Source organism: Zonotrichia albicollis, chromosome 7, assembly GCF_047830755.1.
Source record: "Zonotrichia albicollis isolate bZonAlb1 chromosome 7, bZonAlb1.hap1, whole genome shotgun sequence".
NCBI lineage: Eukaryota > Metazoa > Chordata > Aves > Passeriformes > Passerellidae > Zonotrichia > Zonotrichia albicollis.
The window spans coordinates 36,547,471-36,561,446 of record NC_133825.1 but is presented as its reverse complement, the minus strand read 5'-3'; the positions used below and the strand labels follow the sequence as shown (position 1 = coordinate 36,561,446).

The window sequence follows — 13,976 nt, the reverse complement described above, 5'->3', positions numbered from 1 at the left end:
CTTTGGCCCGTTCGCCCCGCCTCTCCGGGGGACTGAAGAGCCACCATTGGCGGGCGAGTCCGCCACTCCGGACGTTGGAGCGCGCTGTGTATTTGGGCGCCCGCGATTGGCTGGCAGCCTGCGCGCGCCGCCTCTCGGCGAAGGTCGGACGCGGGAGCAAGGGCGAAGCCGGGCACCGCCCCCGCCCGCGCGAGGGAGGCCGCGTCCCGCCCAGCACGATTGGCCGTCGGGCAGCGTGGGCGTGGCTCTAGCAGGGCGGACGCAGCCGATTGGCCGCCGTGGCGCGGGGGGCGGGGCTCCGCCGGCGGGGCGCGGCGGCGGCGGCCGGTGACGTGTCCGCCGGTGCCGGCGGCGGTGCCCGCAGCGGCGATGCGCGGGCGGGCGGCAGCGGGCGCACATGGCCAGGTGAGTGCGGCCGCGCCGGGGGTTCGGCGCCGGGGCCGGGACTGGCGCGGTGCCGGTGCTCAGCAGGGGTCTCTACCCTCAGGGTCGGCGTTTTCTGCCTGTCGTGGCGCTCGGTCGGACCGTGCCCGGGGCCGCGGCAGCGCCCGGCTGTGCTGGGGTTCGCTCTCCTCTTGGGGCTGCTGCTGCTGCTGGCGGCCGCCGTGCCCCGCCGCTGGGCCGCGCCGCCCCGCGCCTCCCGGCGGGACGACAGGTGAGCGGGGCTGGGTGCCGGGAGCGGGGTCACGGCCGGCCGCCGGTGCTGAGGCGCCGGTGCTGAGCCGCCGCGCCGCCGTGCCGCAGGTACTTGGCGCGGGCGGAGGAGCTGACGGCTACGGACACCGAGGACTCGTCCCTTAATTACGGGGTGGTGGTGGACTGCGGGAGCAGCGGATCCCGCGTTTTCGTCTACTTCTGGCCCCCGCACAACGGGAACCCGCACGACCTGCTGGACATCCGGCAGATGAGGGACCGCAGCAGCCGCCCCGTTGTCAAAAAAATTAAACCCGGTGCGTGCTGCCCCGCTCCGGCCCCGAGCCCCCGGCACGGACGGGACGGGCTGGCTCACGGTGCCTTCCCCGCCAGGCATCTCGGTGACCGCGGCAGCCCCCGAGCAGGCCACGCCGTACCTGCGGCCGCTGCTGCGGTTCGCGGCCGCGCACGTCCCGCCGCGGAAGCACAAGGAGACGCCGCTGTACATCCTGTGCACGGCCGGCATGCGGCTGCTGCCCGAGCGGTGAGTTCGCCGCCCCGGTCAGGAGAGCCGGGGGTGCGCTGGCACCGCTCAGCCCCGGGCGGAGCAGCACAGCTGCCTCTCTTGGAGCTTGCGGGAGAATCGAGAGTCCTGCGGGGGGGATTGGAAAAGGAAACGGCGCGTTGTAGGGGCGAGGGGCAAGGGATGTGGAAGGAAGGTGTGAGCAGGCTGGGATGGGGCTGAGAGGAGATGCTTTTGTCTGACGATCTCAAACAAATAGATCTATTTTTCATCTCCAAAACATGCTGGCTGCAGCAGCAGGACTTGTGGGGTTGTACGGGGTCTGTAGTGCGGTGTGATTCCTGGTGTCTCCATCAGCATCTGTCCCTTTCCTGCACCCTCGCAGGCAGCAAGCTGCAATCCTGGAAGACTTGGTGACAAATGTGCCCCTGGAGTTTGATTTCCTCTTCTCCAAATCACATGCAGAAGTGATCTCAGGGAAGCAGGAAGGTAGGAGCAGCCACAAAGCACTGCTTGTTCCTCTTTGGTACATTGTTGTAATGACCTTTTCTGTCTTATGAAGGTGTCTATGCGTGGATTGGCATCAACTTTGTCCTGGGACGGTTTGATCATGAGGATGGTGAGTCTGGCTGCTTGCAGAACAGCTGGGAGGGTCTAAGCAGAGCGTGCTGGACTTTGTACCAGTGCTGTAGCTGAGATCAACCTCTGGAGCAGGCAGCAGTGCGACTCCTGTCATAAGTGTGAAACTCTCCTAGACCTGGGAGATGATCCTTGCAGGTGGCCCCTGGGGTCTGCCTGCGGGGGGGGAGGAGCCCCATGAGGCAGCTGTGGGGTGATGGTGGAATGGTGATGCTGTGGATGGTGATGCTGCCCCAGGCCCTGCCTCTTGCTGACATGCTGCTGTGGGTTGCAGAGGAGGATGCAGTGGTCACCGTAGCACTCGGGGACCAGGGGAAGCCCCTGGTTCGGAAACGAACAGTTGGAATCCTCGACATGGGAGGCGCCTCCCTGCAGATTGCCTACGAGGTGCCCGACTCCGGGGCCATCTCCTCCCCACAGCAGGTGCGTGTCTGGTCCCGAGAGCGGCTCCTGCCTTCCCTGGACTGCTGCTGATCTTGGACCCATTTGTGTCAGCAGGACGAGGCTGCTAAGAGCTTGCTGGCAGAATTCAACCTGGGCTGTGACGTGCAGCACACTGGCCACATGTACCGCGTCTACGTCAACACTTTCCTGGGCTTCGGGGGCAATTTTGCCCGGCAGCGATATGAGGAGCACGTGCTGAACCAAACCTATGTGCACAACCGGTATTGCTGCCTCACCCAGTGGTGCCCCCACTAGAGCCTTGTGAAATGGGGTGCTGGTTCCTCCATGCTGTGCTCTCCCCTTGGATTTGCCTCACGAGCTGCCTGTGGTGATAACAGCTCCCACAGCCACGCTGGCAGCAGCTGGTGCCTGGGCTGGCACAGAGGGCTTGGCTGCTGCTGTTCTCCGAGCCTGGCAGGCGTTATCAGTGCCACAGCTCCCTGCCTTCCTCCTTCTCTCCTTGTGACAGGCTACAGGGAGGCCCCTCCTAGTGGCTTTTGGCTTTTCCTGCTCTGACTTCCCCTCCTCCAGCACCGATTCACTCAGCACATCTTTCCATTGCATCCCCACCTCGAGCTCTCCTGTCTCCTGTCTCTCCTTTCCTTCCAAGAGCACTACATGAAGCTGTCGCCAGAGGTGGAGGCTTGGTGCCCAGGTACTCCTGTGCCGGGAGCAGCCCCTGCCTCCAGATCCCCAGGGGCTGTGCAGAGGCACAGAGCCCCATGAGCTGGGTGGGGTGGGCTGTGCCTTGCTGCACCCTGCAGGTGCTCAGAGCGTGTAGCTGCAGGCCAGTGTGACAGATCTGGTGAGTTCAGCCTTAGCAGAAGGTGGCAGGGCAGGCACCAGCTCTGCAGGGTACAAGAGGACACAGCCTGGTCTGGTGCAGAGGGTATCTGGATGTGGGCCAGGGCTAGATTAGGCTTTTGGGAGATGGTATAGGACCCCCTGTGCAATTGCCATTTTTTGCTGCACTGTTTTCCAGCCTGCACAACCAGCAGACAGGGCTGAGCCCCAAGATGCCCTTCTTGGACCCCTGCCTGCCTGTGGGGCTGGAGGACACAGTAGTGAGGGGTGGCCAAACCCTGTACATCAGGGGACGAGGGGACTGGCAGGCCTGTGCAAAGCTGCTGCAGCCCCTCCTGGCAGGGTCCAATGGCAGCCATGTCTCCCTGGTGGAGACCTACAAAGCGCCCATCGACTTCAGCAACAGCGAGTTTTACGGCTTCTCAGAGTTCTTCTACTGCACCGAGGACGTGCTGCGCCTGGGGGGCCAGTACAGCGCCCCTGCCTTCACCTCTGCTGCCCAGGTGGGTGCCGCCCCAGCCCAGGGCAGCTGGGGCTTGGGAGTGAGGGCGGTTTCTGTGCTCTGAACCCCAACTTCTCCTTCCCCAGGAGTACTGCAGCCAGCGATGGGAGGTGCTGACCCAGCGTTTCCGTGGCGGCCTCTACTCGGCGCACGCTGACCAGCACCGGCTGAAGTAAATGGGCTGGCTGGGAGGTGCCATGGCTGGCCCTCCTGGGGGCCTTTTGCTGGGGTAGGGCACTGCTGCAGCTGTTAGTGTCTGGCTGATGCTCCTGTGTGCTCTGTCTGCAGGTATCAGTGCTTTAAATCAGCCTGGATGTACCAAGTCCTTCACGAGGGCTTCCAGTTCCCAGTGGACTATCCCAGCCTGCGCACGGCCCAGCTGGTGTACGACCGGGAGGTGCAGTGGACCCTGGGAGCCATCCTCTACAAGACGCGATTTCTGCCGCTCAGGTACCATCAGGTGGTGTCACACAGGGAGGGTGGCTCGGGAGGAGCAGCAGTACCTGCACTGGTGAGGGCTCTGCACAGACCATGGTGGTACCCCACTGCATCTCATGACCAGTCCTGATGTTCCTCTCCACAGGGATCTCCGTCAGGAGAGCATCCGGCAAGCACACCCCTCCTGGCTGCGCCTCTCTTTCGTCTACAACCACTATCTGTTCTTTGCCTGCATCCTGGTCGTGGCGCTGGCCATCGTGCTCTACCTCCTGCGGCTGCGCCGCATCCACCGCCGGCAGCTGCGCTCGGCCCAGCGCACGCTGCTCTGGCTGGACAAGGTGGTGGTGCCGCTGGGCCCGGGGAGCGTGCCGTGATGCCAGAGGTGCCCAGCATCCAGTTGCACCAGCAGAACCAGGACTGGCTGACAGCCTGGGCTCTGAGAGCTTGGACTCCTCCTTAGGGACCATCTCAAAGTCTGTGCTCCATTGTCTCTGCGTCAGAACCGGAGTCCGTGGGCTGAGGCAGCTATGGACACGAGAGCTTTCCTCTCCACCTTGCCCCAGTCCTAATCTTTGCATTCCTTGGCCTCTGGCCTTTGCCTCACTACATGGTGTAGAGCAAAGTCCTCTGCCACCAGCAGGCTCAAGGCTGCAGCCCTGGCAGATCCCTCAGATAACAGGATGCTATCACTGAGGCAGCCAGCCCAGAGCTCTGGCCTGAAGTACTGAGCCACCCCATGACTCAGCCACCAGGTTGCTGTGGTTTATCGCCTGGGGTGGCCTTCTGCAGGCCTTGACAACCCAGGGGCTGAGAGAGCAGCAGACACCAGCTAATTACTGCAGGAGCAAGGTAAACCATGAGTTCCACCAGGCGGCTCTGCCCAGCCTGGCCCCTCTTGGAGTGTTCCTGAAGGGGTGTCCTGCTCTTTGCTATGTCTTCTCTCTGAGGACAATCCTACCCAACATCCCAGACTGAGCCCTGAGGGCTCACTGATTGATTCTTGAGGCACCACCAAAGTGGGCTGTCTCCTTTCACGCATTCATTCCCTCCTGGGCACAGCTGCCCTGTGCTGTCCCAGGCACCAGTGTCAGGACCTGTGGTTTTTTCCTCCACCAGGGCGGGCTGGGCCTGCCCCTGGGAGAGCCCCCCCAGCCCAGCCCAGCCCAGCCCAGCTCTCAGCCCCAGGACAGGCCAGGGCTGAGCTGTGCACACAGGCACGAACCTTCCCTGGGGCTGGAGCCCCACCAGTGGTCCAATGAAGTTTGTCACTTTACTGAACTCAGCTATTCCCGTTCCTGTAGCAATAAAGAAACCCCTTGAGCCATCCAGCACTGTCTCCTTTCCTGGTGAGCAGCTCCCAGCAGCGATGGCCCCTGGCTGGAGGCATGGCAGGGTGGCTGCATGGCTGCACAGCTCTGCTGCTGCTTCCTACTGCCACTGTGGGATGATGGAGGTCCTTTCCTGCCAGTTTTGTTCTGATTCCAGCAGGACTGAGCTTAACTGAGCTGGTAGCAGCAAGGGGAGCTCTGAACCAAACCAAACTGCTGGGATCCTTGGAAACAGCATACTTAGCTGCCCTCTTCCTAAGAGGAAAATCCTGCCCACTCAGAATCCCCCCAAGATGTTGGTCTCTGCTTTTTACCTCATTCCCCACCTGAGTCTTAGCTGCCTGGCAAAGAGGCTGCTGAGCTGCTCCAGCACCATGGAAATGGTCCCAGCACAGCTGCAAGAGGCTGGGCAAGTACCCAGTTCTCTCTCAGCACCCACAGTTCCTTCCCTGTGACCCTGGTCTCACAGCATGCGCACACAGGTGCCATCAAGGATAAAAATTTCCAAGCATCAGTGTGCTGCCGACCTCCTGCTCAACAGCTGAGGATCCCAGCCTTGTTCTCATGGTGCAGGAACAGTGCTGGCAAAAGGAAAGGCATCTGAATAAGGCCAAGACTTGCTCAGCCTCAGAGCAGCAAGGGACTCAGCCTCCAGCATGACTTACTAGAAAAAGGGTTTATTTCCACAACACAAGTTAAATGACACAGACAAATAAATAAATACAGATAAATTATCTGATAAATAAGGGGAAACCTGAAACACAGTGCCCTGCTTGGCTCTTCTCAGAACCTGGACCTATCTTGTGGTGGAGATACCTAAACACTACTGCAGCTGCCTCACTGCACAGGTGGGAGGCAGCCCTCTCTTCATCCCTGCCAGCAGACCCCAGCATCTCTCTCACCACACCCAGGGGGATGCTGCATGCTCCTCCAGGGTCAGCCCTTTGTTCTTGCACCCACAGCCAGAACATGCCTTAGCAGGGACCACCCCCACCCCAGGGCACTGCTCACTCCACAGGGATGCAATGGCTCCTGTGTTCTCATGCAAACAGAAACCAGTGGATGTGATGACCAGGGACAGGGCAACTAGTGGGGCAACTTGGGCTACGAGCAGGGGTTTCACGTGGGGGCTAGGGCTGAACACACCAAGAGGGCAGGACAAGCACTGCTGGGGCAGGATTGGCTGGCACCACACACAGATCCCTCACAGGATGGTGCCCAGTCACTGCAGCCCTGGGCCAGCTGAAGGGATCTCTCCCTGGTAGCGTGGCTGCTCCTAGGGCTGGATCAGTAGGCCCTCGTCCAGGGATGCTGCCTGCTGTGCTTGGGAGCCCAGCCATCCATTGGTCCAGGCTGCAGTGCTCCAGGTGTGCTTGGGCAGCGGGTCCAGCCTCTGTCCAGCACCTCTGGGGGCTGTTTGGTACAGGAGGGGAGAGGCTGGAACAGCTACAAGAGCTAGGGGAGGGAGAAAGGAAGAGAAGTTAGCATATACCACATGCACGAGGGAGCTCCCACAAATTTGAGATCTACAGTGCTTGATGTGCTCAGGCCCAGCGCACAGCTAGCAGCCCCAGGCTGGGACCAGCTCAGCACAGCCACAAGGCACAGAAGCCAAAGCATTTCCCCCAGCCCAGCAAGGGCTGAGCTGCAGCTCCCTCCACAGGCAAATAGAGGCAGGCAAGCAGGGCCATCTGCCATCCCAGCTCCCTGGCCACTCACGGTGATGGATTTGATGGGGGTCTCTGCTGAGGCGCCAGCTCCCAGGGATCCTCACTCCCAGAGGAAGCGCACGTACCAGATGGTCTCGTTCTTCAGCTGCGGCCCGAACAGGGGGTTGGCCTGGGCCAGGATGGCGATGAGCCAGCTGCAAAGGGACGCAACCTGCCGTCAGGACCAGGAGCACCCACTGCCCTGGGAGCGATGGGCCCGGGAGGGAGGCGGGCCGCAGCCCGGGGACCAGCCTCCATCCATGGAGGACGCTGGGCAGCAGCCACCGGTCTCGGTGAAGGCAGGGGAGGTGGGGAAAGGGTCCCGGGCCCGGCCCGCGGTACTCACAACAGGTAACAGCACACGGCCGTGGTGACCAGCATCGTGATGATCACCCTGCGGAGACACCGGCGTTAGCACGGCAAGGCCCAGCTCCACAACCCCCGACCGCGACACCCCCCGAGGAGGCCCCACTCACCCGCGGTTCGGCCCCTTGGGCACGAACCAGGGCGCGGCGATGCCCACGAGGCCCCAGAAGGCGGAGAAGAGGACGAGCGGCAGCGCGAAGCTGTGCGCCGTCATGGCCGCTCCGCACCGGACTGCGCCCGCCCACCGCCGCGCCGCGCCGCCAACCCGCGCCTCCCATTGGCCGATGCGCTCGGCTCGGCCCGGATCCGCTCGGCGCGGCTCGGCCCGGCCCGGGTCGAATCCGCTCGGCCCTCGCATGGCTCCGCAGCTCGCTCCGCGCAGGAGCACCCAGGCAGACACAGGCGCTTCACAAACTCCTTTATGTTACAAAGCTCGCACTCGCACCCGCCGCCCCGGCCAGCCCGGCTGGGCGCACTCCGCCCTGCGCACCCGCGGCTCGGGGCGCGGCCGCCCCTGCGTCCGGCGGTGCCGCTCCAGGAAGGGCTCCCCCGCCGGGGCGTTACTTGGGAACTCTGCGGAGCTCGCTCATGAGCCACAGTGCCATGCTGAGCAGGACCAGGGAGCCCGACTGGTGCGTAGCAGCCACAGGCGTAGGGACATACAGCAGCAGGGTGCTGATGCCCAGGCCCACCTGCCAAAGAGGGAGAAGAGGTTAGAGCAGTTGTGGGTGCACCACGGGTACCATGCCCTGCACAAAGTGTGCTGTTAGAAAGGGTCACAGCCACACCATGAGCCACCCCAAATTCAGAGTGTGCATGCAGTACGGTGAGGTGTGGGGTCTAGGCAGCGCCACCTCTGAGCTCCGGACTCTTGGAGCCAGCACAGATCCAAGTGGGGTCAGGTCTGCCTTGTGAACGTGCTACAAAGGAGTAGGAAAAAAATAAGGGCAGTACCTGCATGCAAGCTACAGCCAGTAAGGAAGTCACAGCCATCCTGGTCCTTCGAGGCAGTGGGATCCTCCTCGAGAAGAAGTACAGTGCTGTGACAGCTGTGATGGAGGCAATTCCCTACAGAAGGGAAGGGAAACAACCACCCTTCAATGAAAGTTCAAGGGAAATGGGTGCAGTGACCTTTTACTGCCTTCCATGCAGTAAAAGAAATTGTGTGAGCAGTATTTAACTAAAGAAATATATTAATGGCCAATGCCAAATCCTAGAACTCCCACACCATCAAGTTAACAACCCTGAAATTTAAGTGAAGTTACAGAGACTTTTCATTTCCTCCAAATGAATGCTTTACTTTTCAACAGCTTCTCCTCATTAATTCAAGTCATTAGAGATTGTGTCTGCCCCTTCCCCAGCTGCCACCTTGACAAGTGAAGGTGGAAGCTGTCATCTGGAAAACTGATCTCACTTCCACCACTCAGCTGTAGTTCACCAGCATAATCTCGCTGTGCAGGTCACCCAAGGTGATCCAGCTTAATCTTTCTTTTTTTAGTCTTAGCCACAGCTTAGTTCACAGCAGGGCTGCCAGTGGCATTTAATATCCGGATTGCTCTACCTGGCTGAGATGTACTTGCAGGGCACTGCTGGGCAAAACAAGTTCAGAAATGCTGCAGGAAGCATTCAATATCAGGATTTCCAAATTTGATTTCACACACCTTTCCCAGACATTTCAATAGCAAGGGCCACCCCACACTGTAGCTCATGTTATGGAAAAGGAGAATCAGAGAAACAAAGTGTGTTACTTGCGCAGGAGGAAGAGCTCCTTAAGGAAGAAGGCCACACTGAAAATAAACAATGCTAAACTTCCTCTTCCTGCAGAAGCAAACTGGTAAGATGCTCTCAGGCCCTTTGGACACCCTGGAAATCACTCAAGCTGACAGAACCACAGCCCAAAGAAGACAGCTTGGCTGCAGGAGGCAACCAAGAAGCAGCCCAGACATATCAGGAAGACAGCACTTACCAAGATCCTGTGATCAAACTGGACAGTTGTAGGATTCTCAAAGATATTTCTGAGCACGGGGGAGAAGGCAAGGAGATCATCTGGGATCCAGTGCTCCCCCATTTTGGGGAAGGAATTGTACACAAGGCCAGCATCCAGCCCTGCCACAAAGGCACCTGCAATCCCAGAGCAGAAATGAGACTACCAGAGTAGACAAAGGTGTGACTCCAGGTTGCACAGCTCTCATTCAAGAGCTCAGCTTGATCCTGAATTTCATTTAGCAAGATATAGAGAGATCACACAGCACAGGAAGGCTGGAAGGTGCCTCTCCACCTGCCCAGGAAAGACCAGTGAGGAGGTTCTTGACTGTAAGATCCCTGACAGCAGCAGTTTTCCCAGAGAATGGATGGGGTTGCTCACAGAACAGAAGAAAAAAAAACCCCCAAACAGAGGAATGAGTACAAACTAGTGTACAAACTGGACAGCAGAAAGAGCTTTACCTGAAAGAGCAGTCAGAAAAATGAGAGCTGTAGTGCCATGAGCATATTGTCTCAAACGAAGGAGCTGTTTGGTTTCTGGCAACTGTAAAATAAAAAAAAAAAAAAAAAAAAAGAAAAAGAAATTATCAAGGCATTTGCAGTGGTGTTGGCAGCAGCTAAGAAAAGCCTTCACAACATACACGGGCCAAGGTGTTTTAGAGGGCGATTTTACAGACCACCACACAGCAGCCATGCTTCAGTGTCCCTCAAAACCACAGCTAATCAAGCCCAGCTCTGTGCAGAAACTGAAGTGGCCCCTGGACAGTTACTGGCACAAATAATTTACCTCAGCCAGGCACACCCTTGGCTGAGCTTCCACAAATTCTGAGACTCATCACTTTGACCTGAACAGCACGAGCCAAAGCAAGTGTCCCATAGCCATAAGCAGTTTACAGAATGAGTATTTGTAACACTGTAACGATTAGATCAGAGTCAGGAACAGAGACTACAAGAGAGGCACCATCAGCCTTCACATCCTTTCCTTACCTTCATCACACCCCAGCCCTCTGAACTGCCACTGCCCTGAGACACCACTGCATACCTTGTGTTGTGGGAGCAGCAGAGACAGCCCTGTCCACAGGCTGGCAGAGTACAGGAGCAGTGCCGAGCCCAGGTGTGCTGCTAGGCGGTACTGACTGACCCGGGGGATGTCGTACGAGTCTGGCTTCTCTTCCAGCCCACTCTTCACCATGTACCATCCCAGCAGCCCCTAACAAAACAGGAGAGGGCTCAGGGCCAGACAGGACAGCAGCAGCTAATAAAATGGGATAAACATTAGGGGCAAAGCAACTTGTTTCCTCTACTTTCAACTAGCTACCAGCACTGACACACTGTCATGATGTCACTGACACCAAGCTATCACGAATCCCACTGTCTTAGTTATGCTGAATCAGAAGATATCAAACTGACAGAGGGCAGGTTTAGATTAGATATTGGCAAAAAATTCTGTGCTGTGAGGTGTCACCAAATTTCTCTTCACAGAGAAATGCAAGGCACAATTTTTCCCAGGAATATTTCTGGGTTTCACATTCTCTGAACCTCGGAGAAAGGAAAAACAATTCTTATCTCATTTGCTGTGCCTGTGTTTGTGCAAAAGTAGAAGGCAATATGGAGATTGTTTACCCAAAGTGATGGTGTTTTGTTTCCTTGCCCTATCAGGGACAAGAGAGTGTGTGTGTGTCAGGACTGTCACTGACAGTCACAAGATTCTGGGCAGTGTGTGCAGTTGGGTGCTTGGCAGGTTCAGTTTAGATGTAATGTAATATAATGTAATAGAGTATAGAATAATATAGTATAATAAACTAATTAATTAGCCTTCTGATATCAGTGGAGTCCTCCTCATCATTCCTCTCCTTCTCTGGGGGCAAAAATATCCACTATAGTGAGGGTGGTGGACACTGGGACAGGTTTCCCAGAGAAATTGTGGATGCCCCATCCCTGGTCAGGTTGGATGGAGTTCTGAGCAAACTGGTCCAGTAAAAGATATCTCTGGTTCAGGGGCTAAAATTGGATGATCTTTAGGGTCATTCAGTGATATTCAGAGACAGGGGGGCTAAAACTAGATGATCTTTAGGGTCACTCAGTGACATTCAGAGGGGGCTAAAACTGGATGATCTGTAAGGTCACTCAGTGACAGAGGGGGCTAAAACAGGATGATCTTTAGGGTCACTCAGTGACATTCAGAGGGGGCTAAACCAGACGATCTGTGGGGTCACTCAGTGACATTCAGAGAGGGCTAAAGCAGACGATCTGTGGGGTCCCTCAGTGGCCTCAGAGGCTGTCAGGCTCTCACCTGGAAGCAGACGAGCGCGCAGAGTGCCACCACGCGGCCCTTGAGGGGCGGGCTGAGGCAGCCGCGGCGCCAGAAGTAGGCGGCGGGCAGCAGGTAGGCCAGGCCCACGGCGCGGCCCCACATTCGGTGAGAGTACTCCATGTACCAGATGAACTTGAACTCTGGCAGCGTCATGTCGTGGTTCAGGCTGTTAAGGGACAATAAAGCAACTGTCTCACAGCCCCCCACTGAACTTTGCACGGCATGGGATGGCCTTCCCCAGAAAACAGCAGAGGAGCCACCACCAGGAGGCTTTGTGCGCCTTCCCAGTGACTTCAGGAGACATTTCCCTCCTTACCAGAGGTGTATGGGTGGCTCGGTGGCGGGAGGGATGCTCTCAGCCCACCCTCCTTCCAGTTTTGCACACTCACATTTTAAACTCTGGGAACTGCTGGTACTTCTGGAACTCGGCCTCCCACTCCTGCTGCGTTCGGGGGGGTTTCATCTCCTTCACCAGGTGCCAGTCCACCATAGATAGGCCTGATTCTGTCAGCCTGGGAGCAGAGACACCAACAGGCACAGCTCACTCCCTGGCAGCCAGCAGATCTACGGAACTGCAGCGAGAGCTGTGGGCTGCACAGTGACCCAGGAGCTGGGACCTCGATGTCAGTATACTCTGTGGTTCTATGGTAACCCTTAAAACCCTTGTTCAGATAATCCTTAAGCCCACAACTAGGAACAGGATGGAGATCAGAGGGTCTGTGAATGACCACACCTAACATGACGATAAACGTGCAAGAGTTGCCCCGCAGTGGCACCCACAGACCATGAACAGTGTCCGCGGTACTCCCAGCCCTATCCCACCACGGCCCCTTGCAGCCAAGAAGGGCAGGCACGGCAGGAGCCCTCAGAGGCTCTCCCGGGGCGGCTCCCGGTGTGCGGACAGCCGCAGAGGGTCACGGCGGCACGGACCGGAGGGCACACACGGGCGGCTGCCTCCAGGGCCCCACTGTGCGGCCCTGCCGGCGGGGCTGGGGGTGCCGCGCTCACCTGGTGACGCCGCCCAGCACCACGGCACCGGCCACGGCGCCGCTGCAGACCAGCAGCCATTGCCCCACGGCGGGCGGCGGCGCGGCGGGCTGGGGCCCCTGTTGCAGCAGGCGGCGCGGGAGGCAGAGCGGCGGGGGCAGGCGGCCGTGTGTCGGCGCTGCCGGTGCGGGTGCGGGCCCCCCCCGCAGCAGCCGCCGGACCCCGCCGCGCGCCGCTCGCAGCATCCCGAGCCACGCCGGAAGTGTCGCCGCCGGAAGCGCGGGACCAGCACTTCCGGGCCCGCCCGGGCGTCGCCATGACGATCGCGCGGCGCGTGACCGGCAGCGCAGAGCAGCGACCCCCGCGCGCCGCCAGCGCAGGTGCTGAGGGCGCGTGCGGGACGGGGGCGGGGCCCGCGCGGCGGCGGGGGCGGAGCCGAGGCGCCCGAGGGGCGGGGCTCGCGCGCGCCGCGCGCCGGCGTGGGCGCGCCCCGCTCGCGTCCCGCGCCTCCGCCCGCCCGCGCGCCCGCCCTCGCGCCAACGGGCGGCGCGGGCCCGAGCCGCGAGGGGACGGGCCCGGAAGCGCGGGCGGGTGTGGGCGGGGCCTGAGGCGGAAGCGGGGCGGGCCCGCGGCGGGGCCCGGCGCGGCCCGGGCGGGCGCCATGGGGCAGTCCGGGGTAATCGCGCCGCTGCCGCCCCGCAGGCATGGACGATGGGTTCCTCATGGAGGTGTGCGTGGACTCGGTGGAGTCCGCCGTCAACGCAGAGCGCGGAGGTAAGGCCCGGAGGGCTCGCGGGAGGGGGCGGCGGCGCGGCGGGGCCGGTTCTGACGCGCCTCTCCGCAGGTGCCGGGCGGATCGAGCTGTGCGCGGGCCTCGTGGAAGGAGGGACCACCCCGAGCATGGGTGAGCCGCGGCCGCCCCGGGCCGCCTTCCCCGCCGGTCTCCCTGCGCTGGGCTCCCGCCCGGCCGGTGCTGAGCCGCCCCCGTCCCGCCGGCAGGGCTGCTGCAGGTGGTGAAGCAGTGCGTGCGGGTCCCGGTGTTCGTCATGATCCGGCCCCGCGGCGGGGATTTCCTCTACTCGGACCGGGAGGTGGAGGTGATGAAGGCCGACATCCGCCTGGCCAAGCTGCACGGCGCTGACGGGCTCGTGTTCGGGGCCCTCACCGAGGACGGGCGCATCGACACCGAGCTCTGCACGGCGCTGCTGGGTGAGGGCGAGCTCTGCCAGCCGAGCTCTGCGCCTGGCGCGGCTGCGGTGCTGCGCTGGGCATGGGTCTGTGCATCCTGTCTGCGGTGTTGCCATCT

At 60.2% G+C, this 13,976-nt stretch overlaps 3 protein-coding genes across 4 annotated transcripts; 1 reads left to right on the top strand and 2 right to left on the bottom strand.

Annotated features, from left to right (window-relative positions):
* The first annotated feature begins 141 nt into the window (after window positions 1-141).
* Window positions 142-6,579, top strand: ENTPD7 (ectonucleoside triphosphate diphosphohydrolase 7). 2 transcript variants are annotated; one of them, XM_074545048.1, is made up of 12 exons: window positions 142-405; window positions 488-655; window positions 745-950; window positions 1,027-1,177; window positions 1,542-1,645; window positions 1,719-1,775; window positions 2,070-2,218; window positions 2,291-2,460; window positions 3,222-3,546; window positions 3,632-3,717; window positions 3,834-3,995; window positions 4,129-6,579. In XM_074545048.1, exons 1-12 carry the CDS (start codon window positions 398-400, stop codon window positions 4,355-4,357), a joined length of 1,815 nt encoding a protein of 604 aa, XP_074401149.1. In that variant the 5' UTR covers window positions 142-397; the 3' UTR covers window positions 4,358-6,579. The 2 variants fall into 2 exon arrangements, with proteins under 2 accessions (XP_074401149.1, XP_074401150.1); XM_074545049.1 differs by having other exon boundaries at window positions 146-405; window positions 2,294-2,460.
* Window positions 5,973-7,655, bottom strand: ATP6V0E2 (ATPase H+ transporting V0 subunit e2). The gene is made up of 4 exons (XM_074545058.1): window positions 7,497-7,655; window positions 7,367-7,414; window positions 7,031-7,175; window positions 5,973-6,766 (listed from the first exon to the last, which is right to left on the bottom strand). Exons 1-3 carry the CDS (start codon window positions 7,598-7,600, stop codon window positions 7,082-7,084), a joined length of 246 nt encoding a protein of 81 aa, XP_074401159.1. The 5' UTR covers window positions 7,601-7,655; the 3' UTR covers window positions 5,973-6,766; window positions 7,031-7,081.
* A 132-nt stretch (window positions 7,656-7,787) lies between these two features.
* COX15 (cytochrome c oxidase assembly homolog COX15) lies at window positions 7,788-13,974 on the bottom strand. The gene is made up of 8 exons (XM_074545046.1): window positions 12,692-13,974; window positions 12,073-12,195; window positions 11,663-11,849; window positions 10,412-10,579; window positions 9,832-9,913; window positions 9,353-9,507; window positions 8,341-8,454; window positions 7,788-8,078 (listed from the first exon to the last, which is right to left on the bottom strand). Exons 1-8 carry the CDS (start codon window positions 13,972-13,974, stop codon window positions 7,947-7,949), a joined length of 2,244 nt encoding a protein of 747 aa, XP_074401147.1. The 3' UTR covers window positions 7,788-7,946.
* Window positions 13,975-13,976: the final 2 nt, after the last annotated feature.